This window comes from Hipposideros armiger, unplaced genomic scaffold (assembly GCF_001890085.2).
Source record: "Hipposideros armiger isolate ML-2016 unplaced genomic scaffold, ASM189008v1 scaffold_232, whole genome shotgun sequence".
Taxonomy (NCBI): domain Eukaryota; kingdom Metazoa; phylum Chordata; class Mammalia; order Chiroptera; family Hipposideridae; genus Hipposideros; species Hipposideros armiger.
This window is the reverse complement of record NW_017731582.1, coordinates 1,884-22,327: the sequence shown is the minus strand read 5'-3', so window position 1 is coordinate 22,327 and position 20,444 is coordinate 1,884. Positions and strand designations below refer to the sequence as shown.

The 20,444-nt window shown below is 49.9% G+C and overlaps 2 protein-coding genes across 7 annotated transcripts in view; one reads left to right on the top strand and one right to left on the bottom strand.

Moving 5' to 3' along the window:
* The window catches only part of EMC1 (ER membrane protein complex subunit 1), a 31,250-nt gene extending 19,146 nt beyond the window's left edge, over positions 1-12,104 (bottom strand). Inside the window, exons 1-14 of one of the 6 annotated variants that reach the window (XM_019654894.1) lie at positions 11,969-12,076; positions 8,537-8,661; positions 7,812-7,877; positions 7,513-7,606; positions 6,203-6,331; positions 5,202-5,328; positions 4,500-4,649; positions 4,046-4,213; positions 3,497-3,568; positions 3,058-3,120; positions 2,302-2,424; positions 1,484-1,580; positions 1,045-1,167; positions 443-451 (exon numbers count right to left, since the gene is read on the bottom strand). In XM_019654894.1, coding sequence (XP_019510439.1) covers positions 443-451; positions 1,045-1,167; positions 1,484-1,580; positions 2,302-2,424; positions 3,058-3,120; positions 3,497-3,568; positions 4,046-4,213; positions 4,500-4,649; positions 5,202-5,328; positions 6,203-6,331; positions 7,513-7,606; positions 7,812-7,877; positions 8,537-8,661; positions 11,969-12,063 — 1,441 coding nt within the window. In that variant the 5' untranslated portion in view covers positions 12,064-12,076. Of the gene's footprint in view, positions 1-442; positions 452-1,044; positions 1,168-1,483; positions 1,581-2,301; positions 2,425-3,057; positions 3,121-3,496; positions 3,569-4,045; positions 4,214-4,499; positions 4,650-5,201; positions 5,329-6,202; positions 6,332-7,512; positions 7,607-7,811; positions 7,878-8,536; positions 8,662-11,968 lie in introns of all 6 variants that reach the window. The other 5 variants (XM_019654896.1, XM_019654895.1, XM_019654897.1 and 2 more) reach the window with 5 other exon arrangements.
* Positions 12,105-12,127: 23 nt separating this feature from the next.
* On the top strand, positions 12,128-18,388 carry MRTO4 (MRT4 homolog, ribosome maturation factor). The gene is made up of 8 exons (XM_019654892.1): positions 12,128-12,422; positions 14,327-14,385; positions 15,219-15,322; positions 16,044-16,125; positions 16,421-16,488; positions 16,763-16,914; positions 17,326-17,402; positions 17,509-18,388. Exons 1-8 carry the CDS (start codon positions 12,395-12,397, stop codon positions 17,656-17,658), a joined length of 720 nt encoding a protein of 239 aa, XP_019510437.1. The 5' UTR covers positions 12,128-12,394; the 3' UTR covers positions 17,659-18,388.
* Positions 18,389-20,444: the final 2,056 nt, after the last annotated feature.

The window sequence follows — 20,444 nt, the reverse complement described above, 5'->3', positions numbered from 1 at the left end:
AAGCAAGGTAGCATGATAAAGAGCATGGCCTCTGGAGTCTGACAGACCTGGATTAAAAGTCCCAGCTCCACTGCTTACTAGCTGGGTGACCTCGGGAAATGTACTTGACCTTCTGGCCTCTGGTTCATCTATAAAATGGCATGTAACCCAGTGACTGGGCTCTTGCAAGATGATACCACATGATGTGCTGTACATGCAGGGTTTGGCACTGCGGGGTACGCGGCAGGTGCTCACGGAAAAGGAGGCGTGCCTTTGCTTAGCCTATTCTCCATCAACCTCAGCTCGAGGGAGAGAAGTGAGGCATACAGAACAAGCACAGCCCCAGCGGTCCACACACACACGGTGTCTACCTTGTTGATGCAAATCAGGAAAAACACAGTTAACCAAAAGCTAGTCATGTGGGCAGGCAACGAGCAACAAGGCGGCAGGAAGCAAATTTTACCTTGAATCGCTGGATCCAGGCAGCAAAAATAAACAGTAAAGTCAAATTAATGCTTGGCTTGAGAAAACCTGCAACGCCTCGCTGGGTGCCTGGCCCAGAGCAGGCCCTCAGTAAACATCTGTTGGCTAGCGAGATGAATGGATGGAAGGGAGGCAGGTGAGAGGCAGGAGCGAATCAGAGTGGAGGGAGCCAAGCCCTTCCTGGGGGTTAGGACTGCGGCGGCCCCAGGCATGTTTCTCTAGAAAGGTTTGGCTGTTGCTCTGGGGACAATCGGTGTCCAGTGCCCAACACGGTGCCTGAAATGTTAGGTACTCAGACACTGGCAGCTATTTCTTTACTATGCTAAGATTTTTTTTTCCCTCAAGCCCTTTCCCTAAAGGGAGTCTCAAGTCACTCCTTTCAGAGAAAAGATGGTTACATAAACACGTGGCAAAAAAGCACTGGAAATTGGTCACAGAGCTCGCTCAAAACAGACTAGCACAATGGCTGCACCCGGAAGCCAGGGATGCCGTGAGACAGCATCGCCTATGGTCCAGCTAACAGACCCCTTCGCAGAGCACCCCCTCCAGCAAGTCTGCGGTCCCCATCTCTTCAGTTCATACCTGCTTTCTTGCCAAATTCTCCTTCCAGCTCAGCCTGCGCCCCAGTCAGGGGGAGGTCCACCATCTCCAGGCACACTACCTCTGCCAGAGACTCCTCACGGCTCCACAACACCACCTTCCCTGCTACAGAAACCACAGTCACACTGCTAGGCCCGCCTCCTGGGAGACTCTCCTTGGTGGCTCAGGGATCCCCGCAGCTTTTGTGTGAAAACAATGGCAGAGCAAGGGGCTGGATTTAACAGGTCAAGTGAGGGAAGTTCTAGACCCCACCCTGGAATGCTAAGGAATTATGCAAAAGCAGGGGACATATCTCTGGAAATAATATTCGGGGCACACTCCACTTGAGTCTTTCCCAGAAGCCTGTCCATGGCTCCAAATCAAGTCTGACTGGAACTCATGGGCAGAGCGAAGACAAATGGGCTGAATGAGGTCCGCTCACCCAGCTGCTGCAGGAACAGTAGCAGGTGATCCTCTGTCTGTACCAGGGCCCGGTAGCCCACTGAGTCGTCCTTCTTCAAAAACACCTGGATATACAGCTATAAGCCAAAGAGTCAAGACCACTGCAGTCAGCAAGAATTCTAATGCCCTTTAGAGCACCAGACCCCAAGATTCAAAACATCGGAAGTGGTCAGAGGCCCAGGTCATGGCATGATCTGATGTCTAAACAATACAGATATTGCCTGGACTCCAATAGGGTGACATGTATTCTTAGGAGCCAACACCACGGTGCCAGACTCAACCTCAGGCCTCTCCATGGAGGAACCTCAGTATTTCTCAGGTACCATGTGATTCACCAAGCGCCAATCACACCCCACAAAACAGGAGGCAAAGACTGGCGTTCCTATTTCAGAAATAAGGAGTCACAGCCCAGTGAGACTGAGGGGCACAAGTATGCATGCACAGAGGCAGCGCTGGGCAAGCGACTAAGAGTGCAGGCGACCGCTCACCAGCTCTGTGCCTCTGACAGGATCCTGAACCTCACTAGGCAGCTTCCTTGCTCATAAAACGAGGGCGGTAATAAGCACTCAAGACTGCTGGGAGGGGTCAGTTAGTGCGTAAGCGAAAGCTTAGCACGTGCCTGATGCAGTGACAACTTGGCATAAATGGTACCTGCTTTTTCTGTTATTCACAGGGGTTTATGACAAGCCAGTGGCTCAGGAAGAACTAGAACCCACGTGCAGACAGCCCTAATTCAGGACCCGGGGCTGGGGCCTGGCCCTGAGGAAAGGGCGCCCCCTGCTCAAGGGGTCTCCTCACCCGCTCAGGCCGAGTGCCGTTTTGCTCCAGGCTAAAGGTGATGGTGGTTTCGAGCAGCCGCCGGCCTGTCTCCACCAAGTAGAGGTTAATGGTGTAGGTCTGGTTGAAGCAAGCCAGCGAATCCTAGGGATACAGATGGCATGGGTCAACTAGAGGGACCGCCCCAAACAAAGTTCCCCAAAGGACGGCCAAGAACTGGGGACGCAAACACCCCAGAGAAGCACCCAGGCCAGAAGAGGAAATATGTGCAAGGAAAAATAAGAGAGAAAAGAAAGCTAATTCCTAAGGCAGAAATAAGATACCTGAGTAAATAAATAAAATTACAGCCACTCTGCTTGTTTCAGAAGGAAGCCAGTACAGCATAGCACAGACTTCCCAAAGAGAGGGGAAAGCGTGAGTGGAGAAATCAAACCCCTTCGGAAGAGCTTACGAGATGGAAGCCACAGCAGAAACCTGTGCGTCCAGCCAGGGTCCCACACACTGCACAGATTACCCTTCAACAATACCAGCCAGGACCCCAAAAGAAGTGGGGGAACTGAGGCCCAGAGGAGACCATGGTCAAGAACAGGTTCTAGAGATTCTACTTCCCAATCTCCCAACTAAAAAGGATCCAGAAAGAAATCATTTACAGAACTTAGGAAACCCCACTTGAGACGCGAAACTCGAGATCTGCTCCCAGCCTGAGCTGCTCCCCCGACTTCACAGGGTGGCCTCCTGGGTCTCTGGTCTGGCACGCGGCCCAAGGCCACAGCCTACCTGTGGACTAGACTTCTCCGAAAAGCTCCCCATTGACCCATCTTCGGAACTGCTAGGTTTCTGCTGGGGAAAAGAGAAGGACAGAAGGAGGAAAGTGAGCCAAAGGGGCACTGCCCAGTCAGCAAAATGAAGCTTTAACTCCTGTATCTTCTCAGCACTCGGGTCAAGGCACACCTCATTTCTCATTCCCGTCCACAAAGCCTGTGCAACCCGCAATGGTCCCAGATGGATGGCAGTGAGGTCGTCATGTTAGGATCCCATCCTGGGGACCAAGGGGGTGTGCACAAAGCTCTGCAGATGAGGTGAGGGCATACTTCTCCACAGCCCCTTGCCCTCTGGGTTCAAAGTGACCAGGCGAGTGTGCCCCGACTTTTGGTTCCCAGGGCTCCTGGAGACACGAGGAAGGGAACCCCCAAATGCTGTTACTCTTGGCACTCACCGCTTCATTCCGACAGGTCATGACTGCAGCCACCGTCTTCTCCCCAGTGGTGGCAAAGCTCACTAGGGCAGTCTGGGGGCAAAGCAGGGTGTCAGTTCCTAAATGAGGCCTTCACTGGCCAGCAGCTTTCCAGAGGGTCACTTCTGCAGGGAGGACCCTTGGCCTTGGAGTTGAAAGGAGCATAGTGGCCAGGCCGCGTGGGAGCAGAGGAAGGCATCCACAGCTGAACACAGGCCTCTCCCCTACTTCCAACACAGGCGCAGGTCAATCCTCCCTCCCACACTGCTCTTGCTATCTACGGGATCTCTAATTAACATCCCCACTTTCCTGTGGACTCAGAGGAAGGCGCCAGTTGTACTCTACAGGTCCTTTGTAACTCTCAGAAGCAAAGTACCATGTTTCTGCTCTCAGGCCAACCCCTCTCGAGCTTCTTATGAACAGATGTCTTCTATCTCGAGCAAACGTCTCCAGCTTCAAAGGCAGGGGTTCCTAGTACCCGTGTCTTGGCTAGCTCTCCTGAATCCAGGCAAACCACGATGCCTGCATTACCTGGGGGAAGTTTTTGAGCAGACTCAGGGCTCCATTATGGTAGTGCAGCAGGGCATAGTGGCTTGGGGACAACTGCAGGAAGAACTGCGCCCGAGAAGGATCCACTGGATGGGGCTGGGTGGGCAGGACCCGGGGTTGGAATCCACTTGCAAATTCTAAGTCGAGAGACTGAAAGGCAAGGAGGAGGAAGGTTAGGGCTAGAAGCCAAGAAGTTGGTTTCCCATCCCGGGCTTGCATCCTCTGCCCCACTTTGCCAGTGGAAGTAACTAGGCCATGGCGCGTGGCTCCAGAAGCTCCCATTCAGGTTCTCCAGAGAGGAGTGGCCCACTTCCCCTTTCAGCAGCTCAGCCAGAGGCTGCCCTTCTCCCAACAGCTGCCAAGGCAGGAAGGACGCAGTGACACTGGGAGAAAGGCTCTTCCAAGCGGCTAAAGCCAGGCAGCATTAGCCTCTCACCTGCAGTGGGATCTGCCTCAACTCCCACTCCGTCTCCAGGGCGAGGGTCTGGAGGGACCGTGAACTTGGGTCAGGGCACACCAGGACAGCCTCATCCACCACACCACAGGCTCCGGTGAGACTCTGCAGCCAGGGAGTCGAAACCCTGACCTGCAGGAAAGACATTGTAACAGGTGGCCCGTGAGGACTTTTAACACTTTTCTCTCAGCTCATCAGCAATGACACCGCCACATCCCACCGGGGGAGGAGAGGGGGGGGGCAGGGCTAAGCACAGCATTCTTCACGGTTGGTTCCAGAGTTCTTCCTGTCCCCCCAGCCTCCCAAAAGCTCCAAAGCTATAGAGAGAAATCACAACTTTCTGATTATTAGAAAAGTATACCAAATCATTTTTAATGCCCCACTTGAGATGAGCATCTCTCTACTGTATTTGTCACATGTGGGTTCTATCATTATTTTACGGTATTATCTTGCAGGCAACAAACAGGTCAATGCAATTCTTTTAGCCACCCCATGGCCGCACCGTGTGTGAATGCGAGGGCTTTAAATACTTGATGAGGAAAAGGCAGCCTCCAAGTGACCAGAATCAGGGACCTTAAATGGCCTCTGCATCTCCCCAGCCAAGTTCTCTGGTCTGCAGGGCGAAGAAGGGCTCTACCTATGCCCCTCAACCCGCACGGCTCCTCAGCAGATGCCTGACCTTACCTGCTGCACAATCTCTCCATCTTCCACGTTGAACTTGACAATGTTCACGTGGCTGAAGGGAACAACACCGAGCGCCCACACCACCCCAGAGCCGTAGGAGTACGCCGTCTGGTAACGGATGCTGTCACTAAGAGAGGGAAGAAGCAGCAGGAGCAACAGCGTTAGCCGCAGGGCAGGGCCATCCTCGGGGGTCACTGGAAACCAGGCTGCCAGGTCCTCAGCCAGATGTCATTCACTAGCTGTCCCCAATAGGCTTTGTTTGGCTCACACAGTGGGGCTTTTTTTAATTAGTTGTCCACATTTAGAACCGAGATTTTACACGTAAAAATCAGATTTCCAGCTTTTCTCAAAAAGTAAGATGGGGCAACACTAGGCCTACCTACATTCCTACAAGGCACCTATCTGCTGAGGAAGGCTGCCCCCTCGAGGTAGGCCAGGCACACTGCAGCTCCCAAGGATCCCCACTGGGCCTGCTTTGCTCCTGGATGCCATCTATCTATGCACTTGGCCCCATACGAATCTGAGTTTTGGGTCCCTGCTTTAAACTTTGAAAATGGCCACAGGTGGTCTAAACCTTTCCTCCCGCCTGTTTCTTCCCAGCTGCAATGCTTCCCACCACCAGGACCTCTGCGAAACATCTCACACCTCACTAAGCTCCTACCCTGGGCCTTCTTGAGCTGTTCTAATTCTTAATATGAAAGGCTCAGTCAAACTTGAACTAGAGGTCAAAAAGCCTGTAGTCTGACCACGAGCGAGTGAGCCTTGCCCCTTGCTTCACTGGCTCTCGTGCCCAGTTTGAGAGTTTTCTCTTCGCTGCAAAGGAAACTCCAGAGGCAGCACAGCCTTTGAGTTCAGGCCGATCTAGTGAGCCCAACACACCACACTTGATGCCAACGTAAGGCAAGCCTGGGCCAAAGCAAATGCTTCAACCCTAAAGGAGAAAGAGGGGCTTATAGAGAGCGGAACCATGTGGCTGTCACCTGATGGGAAGGCGGCCTTACCTTTCTGGGAGATGTTCCACCCACTTCAGGTGCCCACTGGAGAGGTGATGGAGGGCGAGAGTGGTCTTCTTCAGGACTGCAATGTACCTCACTGACTCCTGCAGGCCGACCAGCCCAAGTGCCTGGAAACTGAGCACAGGTGCAGTGGTGAGCACAGCCCAGCGCCTCCACAGCCTCAGGAGAGAGGAGACAGTCGGGAACACTACCAATGCATCTAAGCGGGTAAGAAAACAGGCTTTGGGAGTCAAACACATCCGGGTCCTAGGCCTGGCTCTGCTTATGCTTAGCTGACTTGAGAGACTGCACTTTCAACCAATGGGCAGGACAGCTTCTGTGAACCACTGAATATCCTAAGGGTTGTCCCTCCTTCCCCTGGGACCAGGCCAACCCTCTACCATGGCAACCCTTGAGACAGCACTGTCATTGCTGGCTACTCGCCTGCCTCCCCCAACTAACAATGAGTTCCGTGATGACAGAAACTGCCTCATATTCACATGTGTCTTCCCACTGCCTAGGGACTCCCCAGGTGTTTCCTGACTGCTTATCGGGTATATAAGCTAACGCAAAGAACACTGTCAAATAACTCTAACAAAGATGTAACAGTAGCTCAAGCTGTTCACGAAACGTAAAATTAAAACACTGACAGTTATATGGGGATGTCAAGTACAGCACAGAGAATATAGTCAATACAGCTGCAACAACTAGGTATAGTACCAGGGGGGTAGGCTAATTGGGGGATCATGTATAAATTATATGACTGTCTAACCACCATACTGTGCACCTGAAACTAATATAAAATACTGAATGTGAACTGTAACTGAAAAAAATAACCTTTTTAAAAAAACCACTGAAAGTTTTATATTATGTTCTTACTACACTGCAAAGCTCTTGAGTCCTGGTAAGATTAGGAAAAGATAATCAAGTACAAACACTGCATCTAGCTGAGAGCTCCGCATCTAATAAATGTTCAATAAATGCTAGCTGAGTAAACACATGTGTTCATTACCTCAAGAACATCAAACCTGGGTATTTGAGACTTTGGGACTCTGCAGTGGTCCCTGGGGAAAAAGGCAAAAGGCCCAAAGTTGTTGTCCATGCAGATCTGTGTTCCAGCAAGCCTTGAACCAAGCCAAGATAAAACACAGCATCTTCCCCTCTACCTGCCACTGTCCAAGCTCATCAAGATAAAACACAGCATCTTCCCCTCTACCTGCCACTGTCCAAGCTCATCAAGATAAAACACAGCATCTTCCCCTCTACCTGCCACTGTCCAAGCTCATCAAGATAAAACACAGCATCTTCCACTCTACCTGCCACTGTCCAGGGTAATCTCCCAGTTCAGGCCCCCGATGTTGGTCTCCCAGGAACGCATGATCCGGCCTCCGTTGGACACAGTGATTGCATCTGGAAGAGAAAAGACCACATAACTGGTGCTCTGCAGCCTCCTAGGGCCCGTGAGCAGTGGCCTCACCTCTGATGTAGGAGTGCAAGTACGAGCTATTTGCATACCTGTTCTTCCCTGTTGGGAACACCCCTCGATTCCCTACCAGACCCCGAAGAAGGAAGGAACCAAGAAATGGAGAGACAAAGCAGAACTCTCCTTACTTACCCTGTCCATACAGTAACATGGCATCCACAGCCCCTTCCGCCGTGCCCTTGTCAACATGGCGCCACACTGAGAGACAAGAGAGTCTGACATTACTACAAACTGAAGGCAAGCATCCAAGAAGGTGGGTAGGAGAGAACTGAAGGGGTCTTTGCTTGCACAGTGGTGTCCAATTTTATTTCAAGGGAAGGAAGGATTACAAATAACTTCACTCCGCTTTCTAGGAAATGAGGGGAGGTGGGGTTGAGAGGAACCCCTACTGTCCCAATCGGAGGCGTCTGCGCTTCCAATCCCCACTATCACCCCATCAAACACAGAAATGAACAGTGACAAAATTAACAAAATCCATTATGAGTCACAAGAAAAACAGTGATTATAAATTACCTATCCATGATTTTAGTGCCTAAAAACACCCATAAAAGCATTACAAGTAAGGAGGGGCTAGGGGGCGCATCCAAACCTTTAATGCAAAATAGTATTATATGTTTTCTGCAGTAATATCTTATTTAAGAACACTCTGGACTTGGGCTGAGGGACCAGTTATAGGAATATATTAAATGACAAGACTGAAAAAAAAGGTGTCCGATTCCAGTAAGATATGTATCGTTTGGCTGACGTCCCTAACTCGAGAAACAGCCAGGCAGCCCTCACAAGCCACACAAGCCATTCTGGCTTCAATGTGGTCATCCATTCCATCCCAAGCTAATTGGTCTACATAATTCACTCACAGATCTCCCCAGTCCGAGAATTTAATGCTGCAATCACATTCTTCTCTGTGGCCACAACCAACTTCTTGGATCCTGGGGAAAATTCCAATGAGGCAAACTTGAGCTTCCCAACATACTGCTGTCTCCTAAAGAAAAGAGTACAGGGAAATGTAAGGGGCCAAAAGCATCACTGCACAAAATGCTTTGGAAAAAGACAACTGCACAACTATATGAGGTTATCACCATCATACCTACCTTGGGAGGCAGGAGAAATGTTTGTGAATGAGAGACCTGACCAAAATCAAGAGATCTATGCAATGTAGTCAGAAGTAAAGGGAACAAGAGAAAGTGTGCCTAACATGAGAAATACCACAGTCTTCCTTCTAAATGCAAGCACGTGTTTATCTCAAGATAAGTGATACCCAAAAGAGCACCTGGCCTAAATCTCACTACAACAAACGTTAGTCCTCTCTGTATTAATAGTGGGACTAGGCACTCATATTACACATGAGGAAAGAGACACAAACCCTGTTATCCATGAGCATACAATCCAACTTTCCCTTCTATTTTCACTGATCTCTGAAGAAAAAATTATGCAAATTTTCTAACAAAACTACATAGATTGGGTCAGGCCTTTGTTCTCTACAGCCTTTTCCATGTTCAGGATCCAGGTGACCCATTATTCATACTTTCTCTGGAATGTATCCTATCACTTTCAACACTCTTATCTAAGTATAAAGAGAAGATAATTTGCTTTGTATGGTCAAGGTGCTCCCACAGTGCTGTGAATGAAGTACTGCATTCTCTAGAAAATCAAGCACATGACGTTTACACGGAACTGCTCTTGTCATGATGTTATGTGGTCTAATTTTTTAAAAGAGAAAAAACTGAGCTGGTAGTAGAGAGATAGGATTGCATGACATTTGACAGTTTCTACTGGTATTTCCACATGCTTTATTCTCACTGTGTCCACTGAACACTCTATAACGTACAAAGGACAAATATTATTACTACTCTCATTTTACAGGTAATTAACCAAAGTCCATTGAAGTCAGCTAACTACTGTCAGAAATAGAATGTGAAAGTAAGACCTTCTGACTCTAAAGCCCATGCTCTTTTAAGATAACTATTAACTTTTATCTGGACAATAAAAGTAATGCCTGCTTATTGTAGAATATGTGAACAATACATAAAAGCATAAACAAGGGGTGACTGGTTAGCTCAGTTGGATAGAGCATGGTGCTGATAACACCAGGGTTGCCAGTTCGATCCCCACATGGGCCACTGTGAGCTGTGCTCTCCTTTAAAAAAAAAAAAAGATAAAAAAGCATAAAAAAGAAAATCAAAAATGCCTAAAATACCACCACCATAAACTTTTTTATGTTTTGGCATATTTCTTTGTGCTTATTTTTCAATTTGTAAATTGCATATACCTAGTATTCTGTTAATGTGCACTATATACGTATTATGTTGTAAGCCTTTCCTTACATCATTAAAAATATGACTTAGGAGTGTGTCACAAACTCATAGAGGTGTCATGGGTGAGCGTGGATGAGATGAGGGGTTACGCTGAGAAGCTCATCAACTGTGGGAAGCTGGGAGACACCAACAAACGAGCCATGTACATGGCCGGCTTTCTGGCTCACAGAGATAGACTTGATCACAAAACGGTTTCAAGTACTGGCCCCTCGGTACCAAGGTCAGAATGGGGACTACACGAGAATGCTGCAGATCCCAGATCGGGATAAGCAGGATCGGGCCAAGATGGCAGTGATGGAGTATAAAGGGAACTACTGCCTCCCACCCTTGCCCCTGCCTCGCAGAGACAGCAACCTTACATGCCTAAACCAGCTACTTCAGCCAGGACCAGGAAGCAAGCATCCACAGAGCCCACAAAGCTCAAACACCAGGGATTTAACTGAAGTCAACGGGTGTGTGGCACTCATCAGTGCCCGTGATCATAGGCCTTTGGAGCTCTTTTAATCTCTAAGAACTAGAGTTAGAGTTGTGAGAAAGAGTCTTAATGAAGCCCCGGACCTCTGGGGAGCCAGATAACTCGCTCTTTGCACAATAGATAAAATTCCTTGTATGAATATATGTAAACTAATTTTTTTTTCCTCCCCTTGGGATTTCTGAGAACGAGAATTATCCAAGTGCTCAGTCTCCGTGGGATAGTAAATTCACAGCATATGTTAAAAAAGTAAATCAGTAAAAAATAAATAAAAATATGACTTATGTTGCATTTGTCACACCATCTTATATCACACACTCATACAGCAGGTCCTCGAATAACATCATTTCATGATAATGAGTTGCCATAGGGGCTTAACTCTTGTGTATATCAATTAGCCTGTGGTAAAATTGGTTTTGATGTCTGTCGTTTTGTTTAAAGTTGCAGAACCTGTTGATGACATTAAGTGAGGGTTTCCTGTATATCTGCCCCGCGAGCTCCTTCACATCTCTGTACCCACAGCTCCTGGAACAACCACTGACCCACTATAGGCACTCAACAAATAAGTGAATTAATTTGCCTGATCCAGAAAAGACTTTACAGAAGAGGAGATATCAGAGCTCGGCTCTGAAGGTTAAAATGTTTCCTGAGTAGTAATAAAAATGAGTACCATACTGATTGCATTCAAAGAGGCAGGCATTGTGTTAAGGGGATATTCTCACTCATCCTTACAACAACTGTAGGAGATAAGGGACTAGTATTTAGTAAACTATTTTACAGAAAAAGAAACCATGCACACAGTGGGTTAAGTCACTTTCCCAAGGTTACACAACTCTTGAGTAGCAAAGTTGATATTCAAATAAAAGCAAGCCAATTCCAGGGCCTTAAGGAAGAAGGTGTGGGGTGACAGGTGAGTAAGTGGATGGCACCTCCATGAAAGGCACCTGGCTGATGTGAAGCTGGCGCAGCTGTGTTCTGAGCCCAGAGCCCGGCTGAGCTGGAAGGGAGGAGAAACAGGACTCAGCTTAGGACTTATAACACCCAAGACTCTGTACACATGCCCAAGAGACGCCAATTCGAGAAGGAATGAGAGTTCACGGAGGGCTGTCGGCCTGACGTGCAGTAGAGCAGAAACCTGTCAGTCACAAAAATGGGGCCTGACGGGGGAGGAAGCAACAGCGATCTCTGACCAGAACCCCAAACACGCCTGAATGTCAAAGCCAGCTTCTTGGGCTTGTAACCTGTTCAGTCGCACGCTGCGTCTCAGAAGAGCACCCCCCACACACACACCCGCCAACGTTTGGTTTAATGCTCTGCTATCCCCATCTTAAAACTTTTAACTTTTGAACAACGGTCCCACATTTTATTTTTGCACAGAGCCCCCGTAAGTTATGTAGCCGAGCCGGTCCTGCTGCATGGTAACCGCCCTCCCTTTAGCAGGTAGAAGACAGGTACTGGGAAAATAGCCACATATTTCCCGAAGAGGCTCCGCACGTACTCACCAATCAAACTTGCCCACTTGGTCTTCGTACACAGCGGCCACAGGAATAAGCAATGCAGCCCAGAACCAGAGACGGGAAGCCGCGGCCGCCGCCATGACGGGAACCCGGGCCCGCCCGCTGACGGCCCGGCATGCACCGCGCCATAGGCTCCGCCTCCGCGGAACCAGAGAGTTGCAACCACAGAGTTGGAACCACACGCAAGCCCTCGACGGGGCGCCCAGGACTCGGAGGCTCCCCAACGTGCCGAGAGTCGACCTGATACTGTGAGGAAAGGCGCAGGTGGCGGCCAGGCGGGGAGAAGCGGGCCGCACCGCAAATTGGGTCAGGCACACACGAGGGCAGCTCTCTAAGGCCATCCCAGAGGCCCCCGCGCCGCCGGGGTCCTAACAGGCAACACCGCCTTCCGCCGCACGTGGCTGCAGCGAGATGCCCAAATCCAAGCGCGACAAGAAAGGTGGGTGAAGGGGGCGTTGGGACCAGGTCCGGAGCCCCACTTAGTGCGATGGGAGTTTGGGGGATACAGAATGGGAGGCCGGGACCTCCGTGAGGAGCTCCGCGGGCTTGCTGCTAGCTAGCGGCGGGATCACGCTGGGCAGAGGGAGCATTGGAGAGAGCTGGAACCTAGTCGTGTTAAGCGAGCGGAGACTGTTTGGCCCAACCTCGAGTGCTCTTCCAAGGCCTACTGGGCCGGGAAACAGCTTGTGAGCACCGAGGCTGCGCCCGATCTCGCCGTGGCCCATCTGCCTTAGCACCCTGGCCGCCTTTCCCTTGCTCTAACACAAGCTTATTCCCGTGCCTGTCTCCTTGTACTTGCGGTTCCTGCTGCCTGGCATGCTTATGCCCCGATTTTCATTTGGCTGACTCTGAGTTGTCAGTTTATTATAGAGCACCTCCTAAGAGAGCATTCCTTACTATGGTGGCGTCTCTCTCACCCCGGCTGTTTAGTACATTCACTCCACAAATATTTAGGGGCCTGGCACTCTCTAGGCATAGAAGGATACAGCAGTTACAACAAGGAAGGCTTAGAGCCCTCATCGACCTTAACAGTTTAGTCATGGGAAGTATATCCCACCGAAACACCAAAAATTGAATCATGAAAGTCAGATAGTGATGAGTCCCAAGGAGTAAAAGTGGGAGAGGTGATGTTGTTTTGTATAACATGACCAGAGATCTTTGATGAGGTGGCAAATGAGCAGACAAACCTGAGGAAAGGAAGCGAGCCACCCATGGAGTTACCTGGAGAATGGTGTTCCGAGGAGAGGGAACACAGAGTGCAAAGGGGCTGAGGTGAGGGCATGTTTGGTGTGTTCTGGAACAAGAGGCTAGTGTGGCAGAAGCAGAGTTGGGGGGGGTTGCAGGGTGGCAGGGCTTTCCGGACCTTTGCGGGGAATTGGCCTTCACATCCCAGTGAAATGGGTAGGCATCTGAGAGCTTGCGCTGGAAGAATGACATGGTTTAACTTTACTTTTAAAAGATCACCCTGGTTGCCATGTTGAGAATGGACTGGGTAAGGTGGAGGCAAGGATGGAAGCAGCAAGACCAGTAATCCAACAGGGTGATGCTGGCTTGGCTCACAGATGCAGCAGTGGAAGTGATAGGAAATGGACAGCTGTGTATGGTTTGCTCTCCTGTCCTGCTCTTGTCGCTAACTAGTGTGATTACCTTTCTGTATATATGCCTTATGAGGCGGGACTAAGAGCCAGGCAGGATGACTAAGGTGGCCGCTTCCTGGGGGCACCCCGGGCTTTGCATCTGATGCTCTGTTAAAGTGTTTGTGGGTTCTGTGGAGGGAGCCCTGATGAGAGCTGGCAAATCCAAACCCTTCTGGGTCAGGGGCAAATTGGGCCCCGGCTTTTGTTATAGTAGAGGTGCTTGTCCCTCTCCAAAGTGGCATGGCTGCATCTATGAGTCCAAACTGCAAAACAAGCGGTAGCAGAGAAGATCCAGTCCCCAGGCTCATCGTTCCACAGCAGAGGCCATCCATAGGTGGTCTCGATGTACCATGGCCGTGAGCAGAGAGACCTGCCTCAGCCAGCAGATGAGGTCTGCCACTGAAAGCATTCCCACGAGGTGAAGGAGGAATTGAGAAGCAAGCCTCACCTCCACACCTCAGTACAGATGTTTAAGCTAAACTAAGGGTTCTGAGGAACACTAGTTTGTCTTGAGTAACGGAGTATAGCAAAAGATCTCCAAGCTCAGAAACACCGGGAAGTAGGCGCTCCGAGGAACCTGGGAAGAGTCTTGCTGCCTCTGCTCAGACTGGCTTGGTCCAGCCGAGCTACCAAAGGCAAGAATAAAATGAGTCTCCGGGACATCCAGATGTGTCTCTCATCATCTTCTGTTTCTTCTCTGTATTAGTTTCCTTAACCAAAACTGCCAAGAAAGGCTTGGAACTGAAACAGAACCTGATAGAAGAGGTAAGAGTGTGTTCTTTTTATTTTTCCAGACTGAGTTTGGTTTATAAAGGTGTGTATAGAACTATGTGTTAGGGAAACATACTGTTTAAAAAAAAAACACACACAAAAAAACTGCTGAGCAGCCCATTTTCCTCCAGTGGCGGCACCACTAAAACGCCCGTAGTGATGATGATTTCCAGCTTGGACTGAGCCCGTCCTCTGTGCCCTGCACGGTGCTGCGTTCCACAGCTGTCATTCCACTCCATCCTCACACATGAGGTGACATTATCCATTTTGCACGTGGGTAACTGAAGCTTACAAAGATTTGTTAGCCTGCCCAATGTTAAAAGGCTGGGAGTTACCAGATGCAGGGAAATGCGCCAACCTGCTGTCTGCACAGCTTCGGGGCTGCAGGCTGGAAGAGAAGGGAGTCTCCTCCTGCATAAAGATTGTTCCTTGAGGCCACCTCATCATGGCTGTGACCAGCAGTGTGGGCAGAGTAGGGCTGGACACGGCGTCCCCATGTGAGTAAATAATGAGGCTTCATATGTTTTATTTAGTAGGCGCCTTCCTAGTGCAGCTAAGTGTTTCTAGGTTATCAACAACTAATGGCAAAGCAAAGAGAGGAGCCCACAAGTCAGTCAGAAGCCTGGGGAGACCATGGGATCCTGACTTGTGGCTCAGCTTCCCCTGCTTTGCCCCAGGGGAGCCCCTGTACGTAGGGACCCTGTCTCAGGCCTCCAGCTCTAACCTCCCATAGTTGTGAGTTAGAGCATAGTCTTTCTCATCGGAGGCGAGTGTTGCCCAGTCCTGGTGCCCCCTTGAACTCCAGAGCCCCGTGAATTGTCCCACAGCTGCGGAAATGTGTGGACACGTACAAGTACCTCTTCATCTTCTCCGTGGCCAATGTGAGGAACAGCAAGCTGAAGGACATCCGGAATGCCTGGAAGCACAGCCGGTGAGCAGGCGGGGGCAGGGCCAGGCTGTTCTCAGTCACACACGGGCCAGTTACTGCCCCTGGGGTATCTGGGTCACAGATGGCAGGTTAATAAGGATGAAGTGCCGCTCCCCCGCTGAAGGTACTTTTTAACTGTTACGGCTGCTCTTTGCACTGTGCCCCCAGTGGGGCAGGACTTGGTGGTTGGCTCAGGGAATGTTTGAGCAGTGAACCCTTCAGGAGAAGGGGGTCCTCCCTTTCCCCTGGGGTGTGGTCCGTTTAGAAACATCTTGTCAGTTTTAGAATGTCATGTGCTCCAGGATGCAACAGTGACCTGAAAGCAGGCTGCACAAGCCATGGGGCAAGTACCTGTCCTCAAGCTAGAATTAGGACAATGCGGGTGATGACTCTGGTCGTCTCTTGCCACACCAGCTCTAGTTCGGACCAAGAAACGAGCCTCTTCCATACATTCAGATGGGGCAGGCGGATTATCACATAACACTCACAGTGTTAGACAAAATATTGTGAAGGTCAGGGTCTCTGGGCAGGAAAATAGTGGAAGGAACCCTGGGCTGGGGACAGAGCGGGGGCACAAGTTTGTGGGAGTCTGTTCATGCCTCCAGCTACAAAACAGCCTGGGCCTGGCTTGGCTCCTAAGAGCTGGCTGGTTTGCACTTAACGGGGCGAGGGCAGCAGCGAGGCTGGACGGGGCACTTCCTTCACAGAGTTCTCTTCTCTGTAGGATGTTCTTTGGCAAAAACAAAGTGATGATGGTGGCCTTAGGTCGAAGCCCGGCTGACGAGTACAAAGACAACCTGCATCAGGTGAGTCCCTGGGCCTCACCAGGAGGGGCCAAGGCCACGCCGCCTTCCCGCCTGCTGCTTTCACATGGCCCTCCAGCCATCTGGAGAGCCCGCCTGGCTTAAAGCTCTGGAGGTCAAAGGCGAACCTTTGACCTCCAGACCCAGAGAGTACTGTGCATGCGAGCACACACCCAGCTGTGACAACCAAAAATGTCTCTAGGTGTTGCAGAATGTTGGGGGATAAGGGGGCAAAACTGTCCCCAGTTGAAAGCCACTGCTCTAATGTGACCAGACCAACCCCACTTTCGTTCTGTAGGTCAGCAAGAAGTTGAGGGGTGAAGTTGGTCTCCTTTTCACCAATCGCACTAAGGAGGAAGTGAATGAGTGAGTGTTTTGAGGGGTGGTGGGGAAGACGGAGGTTGGTGAGAACTCTGGGGAAGGAACAATCCGGGACTTTGTGCAGTGGAGGCATCAAGTAAGAAACGGTTCCTAGAACACTGGTACTGAGTCTTCGTTCTCTCCAGGCTGGGTGCCGCCAGCAGCTGAGATTGCTGAGAAGGGAGAGAGGAAGGGAGGGCAGGCCCAGCGGGGGGCTGACTTCAGGGGGGCTGTAGCCCTGTCAGGAACCTCCCCTCCTACCTCTTCTCTTTCCCCTGAGGTGGTTCACGAAATACACAGAAATGGACTACGCCCGCGCTGGAAACAAAGCAACTTTCACCGTGAGCCTGGACCCAGGGCCCCTGGAGCAGTTCCCCCACTCCATGGAGCCACAGCTGAGGCAGCTGGGCCTGCCCACCGCCCTCAAGAGAGGTATGGGGAAGTCCCTGGAGCTAAGCGGTCACAGCTTAGTGGCCAAAATACAGGTCCCAAGCCCAACAGGCCCCCTCGCCCCTTTCTGGCTGAGCAGGTTATGTCTGCCAGCCTCCATTTTCTCATGAGAAAGTGGGGCTGAGAGTGCCCGCCTGATCACTGGGGTGAGTGTGCACAGTAACTTATAGCCAGAATACAGCTCTTATAGGGACAAGGAGGGACGCAGTCACTGCTCCCCAAACACCCTTGCAGGCAGCTGAATGCTGCTGATTAATCCCTACCCCAGTGTGCACTGGACTTGTCGGGGGACAGGTGGCCAAACAGATTCCTCCCAGCTCTGGGCGGCAGACAGAAAGCTGTGCGCAGACCTTTGTGCCAGAGGTAACTGCCTGGTGTCCCCCTTCTCTGCAGGCGTGGTGACCCTGCTGTCTGACTATGAGGTATGCAAGGAGGGTGACGTGCTGACCCCAGAGCAGGCCCGCGTCCTGGTGAGTCCGGCCCTCCCAGCCGTCTGCAGCCCCGGGGGTGTTCCACAGAGACTCCTGATCACACTCGTTCCTCCTTACTCTTGGTTCCTTTGCCGCTGTCTTGCAGAAGCTTTTCGGATATGAGATGGCGGAATTCAAGGTGACCATCAAATACATGTGGGATGCACAGTCCGGAAGGTTCCAACAGATGGGAGATGACTTGCCAGAGAGCGCCCCCGAGTCGGAAGCAGAGTCAGAGGAGACCGATGATGACTGACGGGTGCTCCGGACTGAGGGCCTCCCAGCCCGTCCCAGGTCTCATCTTGACTGGGACACACGGGACTGCCACCACCCCTCGTGGGGGACCAGCTGTTTATTTTGCTCTGGAAGAAGACAAGGGGCGAAAGGGACAGACTCTTCTATAAAGAATAAAACTTGGTCTGCAGGGTGTCTCCCTGTAGACTGCAAAAGGGACTTTTTTCAGAAAAAAGGCCTTTGGATTTGGGCTTTTGTTTGGATCCCTAAGGCGCCCTTTGTTCACCTCACGAGCCAGCTTCCAGCACTGGTTCCTGCATGACCCCCGTGGCCGTGCAGCTCTAGGGACAGGAGAGCAGCCACCAGGGCTTCTGTCCCCTGCAGGGCCGTCCATGCACACACAAAAAAGGAAGCATGCTGGAAATGGTAAATGTGGGTAAATACAAGACTTTTTCTCAGTTTTGACCTTTTAATAAAAGGTCAGGATGGCTCAGCTTAAAAAAAAAAAAAAAAGGTCATTGAGTTTTTATAAAGTTAAACATTACCATATGAGTCAGCAAAAACCACACCAGGGAACCTAGACACAAAAATCCTTTAGCAATTCAAATACAGTAGTATATGAAAAGAATGATAAATACAGCATGACTCTGGGTTGCATACCAGGAATACTGGATGACTTTATAGTTGAAAATCAGTCGATATAATTGACTATACTAACAGACCAGAAAATAAAATCCAGGTAATCATCTTAATAGATGTGTGAAAGCTATTTAACAAGATTTAATAATGATTTGTTAAAAAGGAAAAAAGAACTCTCAGGAAACAATGGAATTTCCTCAAACTGATAAAGGACATAATACAAAAAAACATACAGCTACCATTTACTAGTGAAATGCTTTACCCCTAAGATGGGGGGCCGGCAGTGATGTCTGCTTTCACCTCTATTTTTTTTTTTTTTAAGATTTTATTGGGGAATTGGGGGAGGGGACCAGCCAAATTGTTCTTCAGTCTTCGTTGTGGAGGGCGCCAGTCACCATCTGGCTGCCGGTCTGCAGCTCGTGGCCTCTTAAGCTCTAGGTGCTGTGTTCAATCTTAGTTGCGGGTGGGGGTAGCCCACCATTAAACAGGCAATCTTGTTACACCAGCTGAGCCATCCTGCCACCTGTTGGCATCTCAGCAGGAGCTCAGCTTGGGTGCAGCATCACTGGCCCATGTGGGAATCGAACCAGCGGCCCTGTTGCTCAGAGCTCGCGCTCTTAAGCCAACTCTTAACCAACTGAACCCCTCGGTTGGCCCTGCTCTCACCTCTTACATTCAACATTGTACTGGAGATACTAGTTATCCCAACATATTTCAGTGTGCTTGTGTAATAGTAGACAATTTCTTACATAATTACCATGTTATCACCCTAAAAAATTAGTTCTTTTGTGTCACCTAATACCATGCCTGGGTTGATGGTTCTTTTCTTTTGGCACTTGAAAAAAATCCCAATTCCTTGTAGCCTCCATGTTTTTTTCTGATGAGAAATCTCATTTGAATTCTTTCCCCTAAATCATTTCTCGCTCAGTCTCTGCTCTTGAGATTTTTCCTTTGTCTTCAATTTTCAAAAGTTTGACTATAGTGTATCTTGGTGTGAATTTTGGGGTATTTATCCTGTTTGAAGCTCATTTCACTCATTGAATCTATAGGTTTATGTCTTTTGTCAAATTTGGGAACTTTTCACCCATGATTTCTTTGAGTACTTTTTCAGCCTGCCCTGTGTCTCCTCTCCTGGGACTCAACGTGAATGGTAGATCATTCGTGCTAGTCCCACAGGTTCCTGACACGGCTCTTTTTAATTACTGATGCATTTTTATGATGGCAGCTTTAAAATCTTTGTTAGGTAATCCTGACATTTCTGTCATCTTAGTATTGGCATCTATTGATTGTCTTTTTTCATTCAGTTATTGAGACTCGTGATCTTCTGACACTACCCTGGGCCTCGTTACTGCCCAGTGGGGAAGGAATCCAGTGTCTCCACTAGGCCGCCACTGATGCCACCCTGACTAGGAGGGTTAGGAATGTTTCCTTACTGCTGCCCATGTGGCCTCACTGACACCATGGTTCAGTGAATGTCCCGACTCCCCTAGGCTTCTCTAATACCACTCCAGTGGGGAAAGAAAGGTGGGGATGCAAGTTCCAGCTCCCTACTCAGTCTTTCTGGAACCATTCCTTCAGGAGCCTGGCAAGGATGGAAGTTGACTCCCCACTCAGCATTTGCTGGCATGGGTGATAGTGAAGTTGGCTGGGGGGAGGCGGGGGGCGGCAGTAACAGTTTTAATTCTGTAGCGTTTGGCTGGCGTAAAGCAGTTATTTTCTAAAACATTTGCCAGGCTGCACCTTTCCTAGTTCTTTGGCTAGAGGAAGCAGGTCCTTGGGGCTTTTTTTTGTATGCATCAGTTGGCGTTTCCAGGTTGTTGGCTTCTTCATCTCTAGGTCTGGGAATATATGAGGCAAAAAGTAAACCCAGGAAACTCACTTCTGTGTCATTCCTTGGGTCCCAAGTTCCCCAGCTAGTCTGGCTTCTTTCCATCATTTGGAGTCATATTTGTGCTATATGTCCAAGGTTTTTATTTGTACTTTGCAGGAGAAATAAAGCAAAATAGTCTATACCTTCCTGAAAGCAGAGATCATTTTGGTATTTAAGAAATAAAGTTACAGGGCCGGCCGAGTTGCGCGATGGTTAACAACTGGCTTGGGACGCCAGAGGGCCCCGGTTCGGATCCCACATATGAGGGCCAGTGACACTGCCCTCCACAGCTAAGATGC

Coding starts and splice junctions, on each gene's coding strand:
- MRTO4 (XM_019654892.1), top strand. CDS start 12,395: ATGCCCAAATCCAAGCGCGACAAGAAAG. Junction 16,126..16,420: donor ACAAAGACAACCTGCATCAG/GTGAGTCCCTGG, acceptor TTCGTTCTGTAG/GTCAGCAAGAAGTTGAGGGG. Junction 16,915..17,325: donor GCCCACCGCCCTCAAGAGAG/GTATGGGGAAGT, acceptor CCTTCTCTGCAG/GCGTGGTGACCCTGCTGTCT.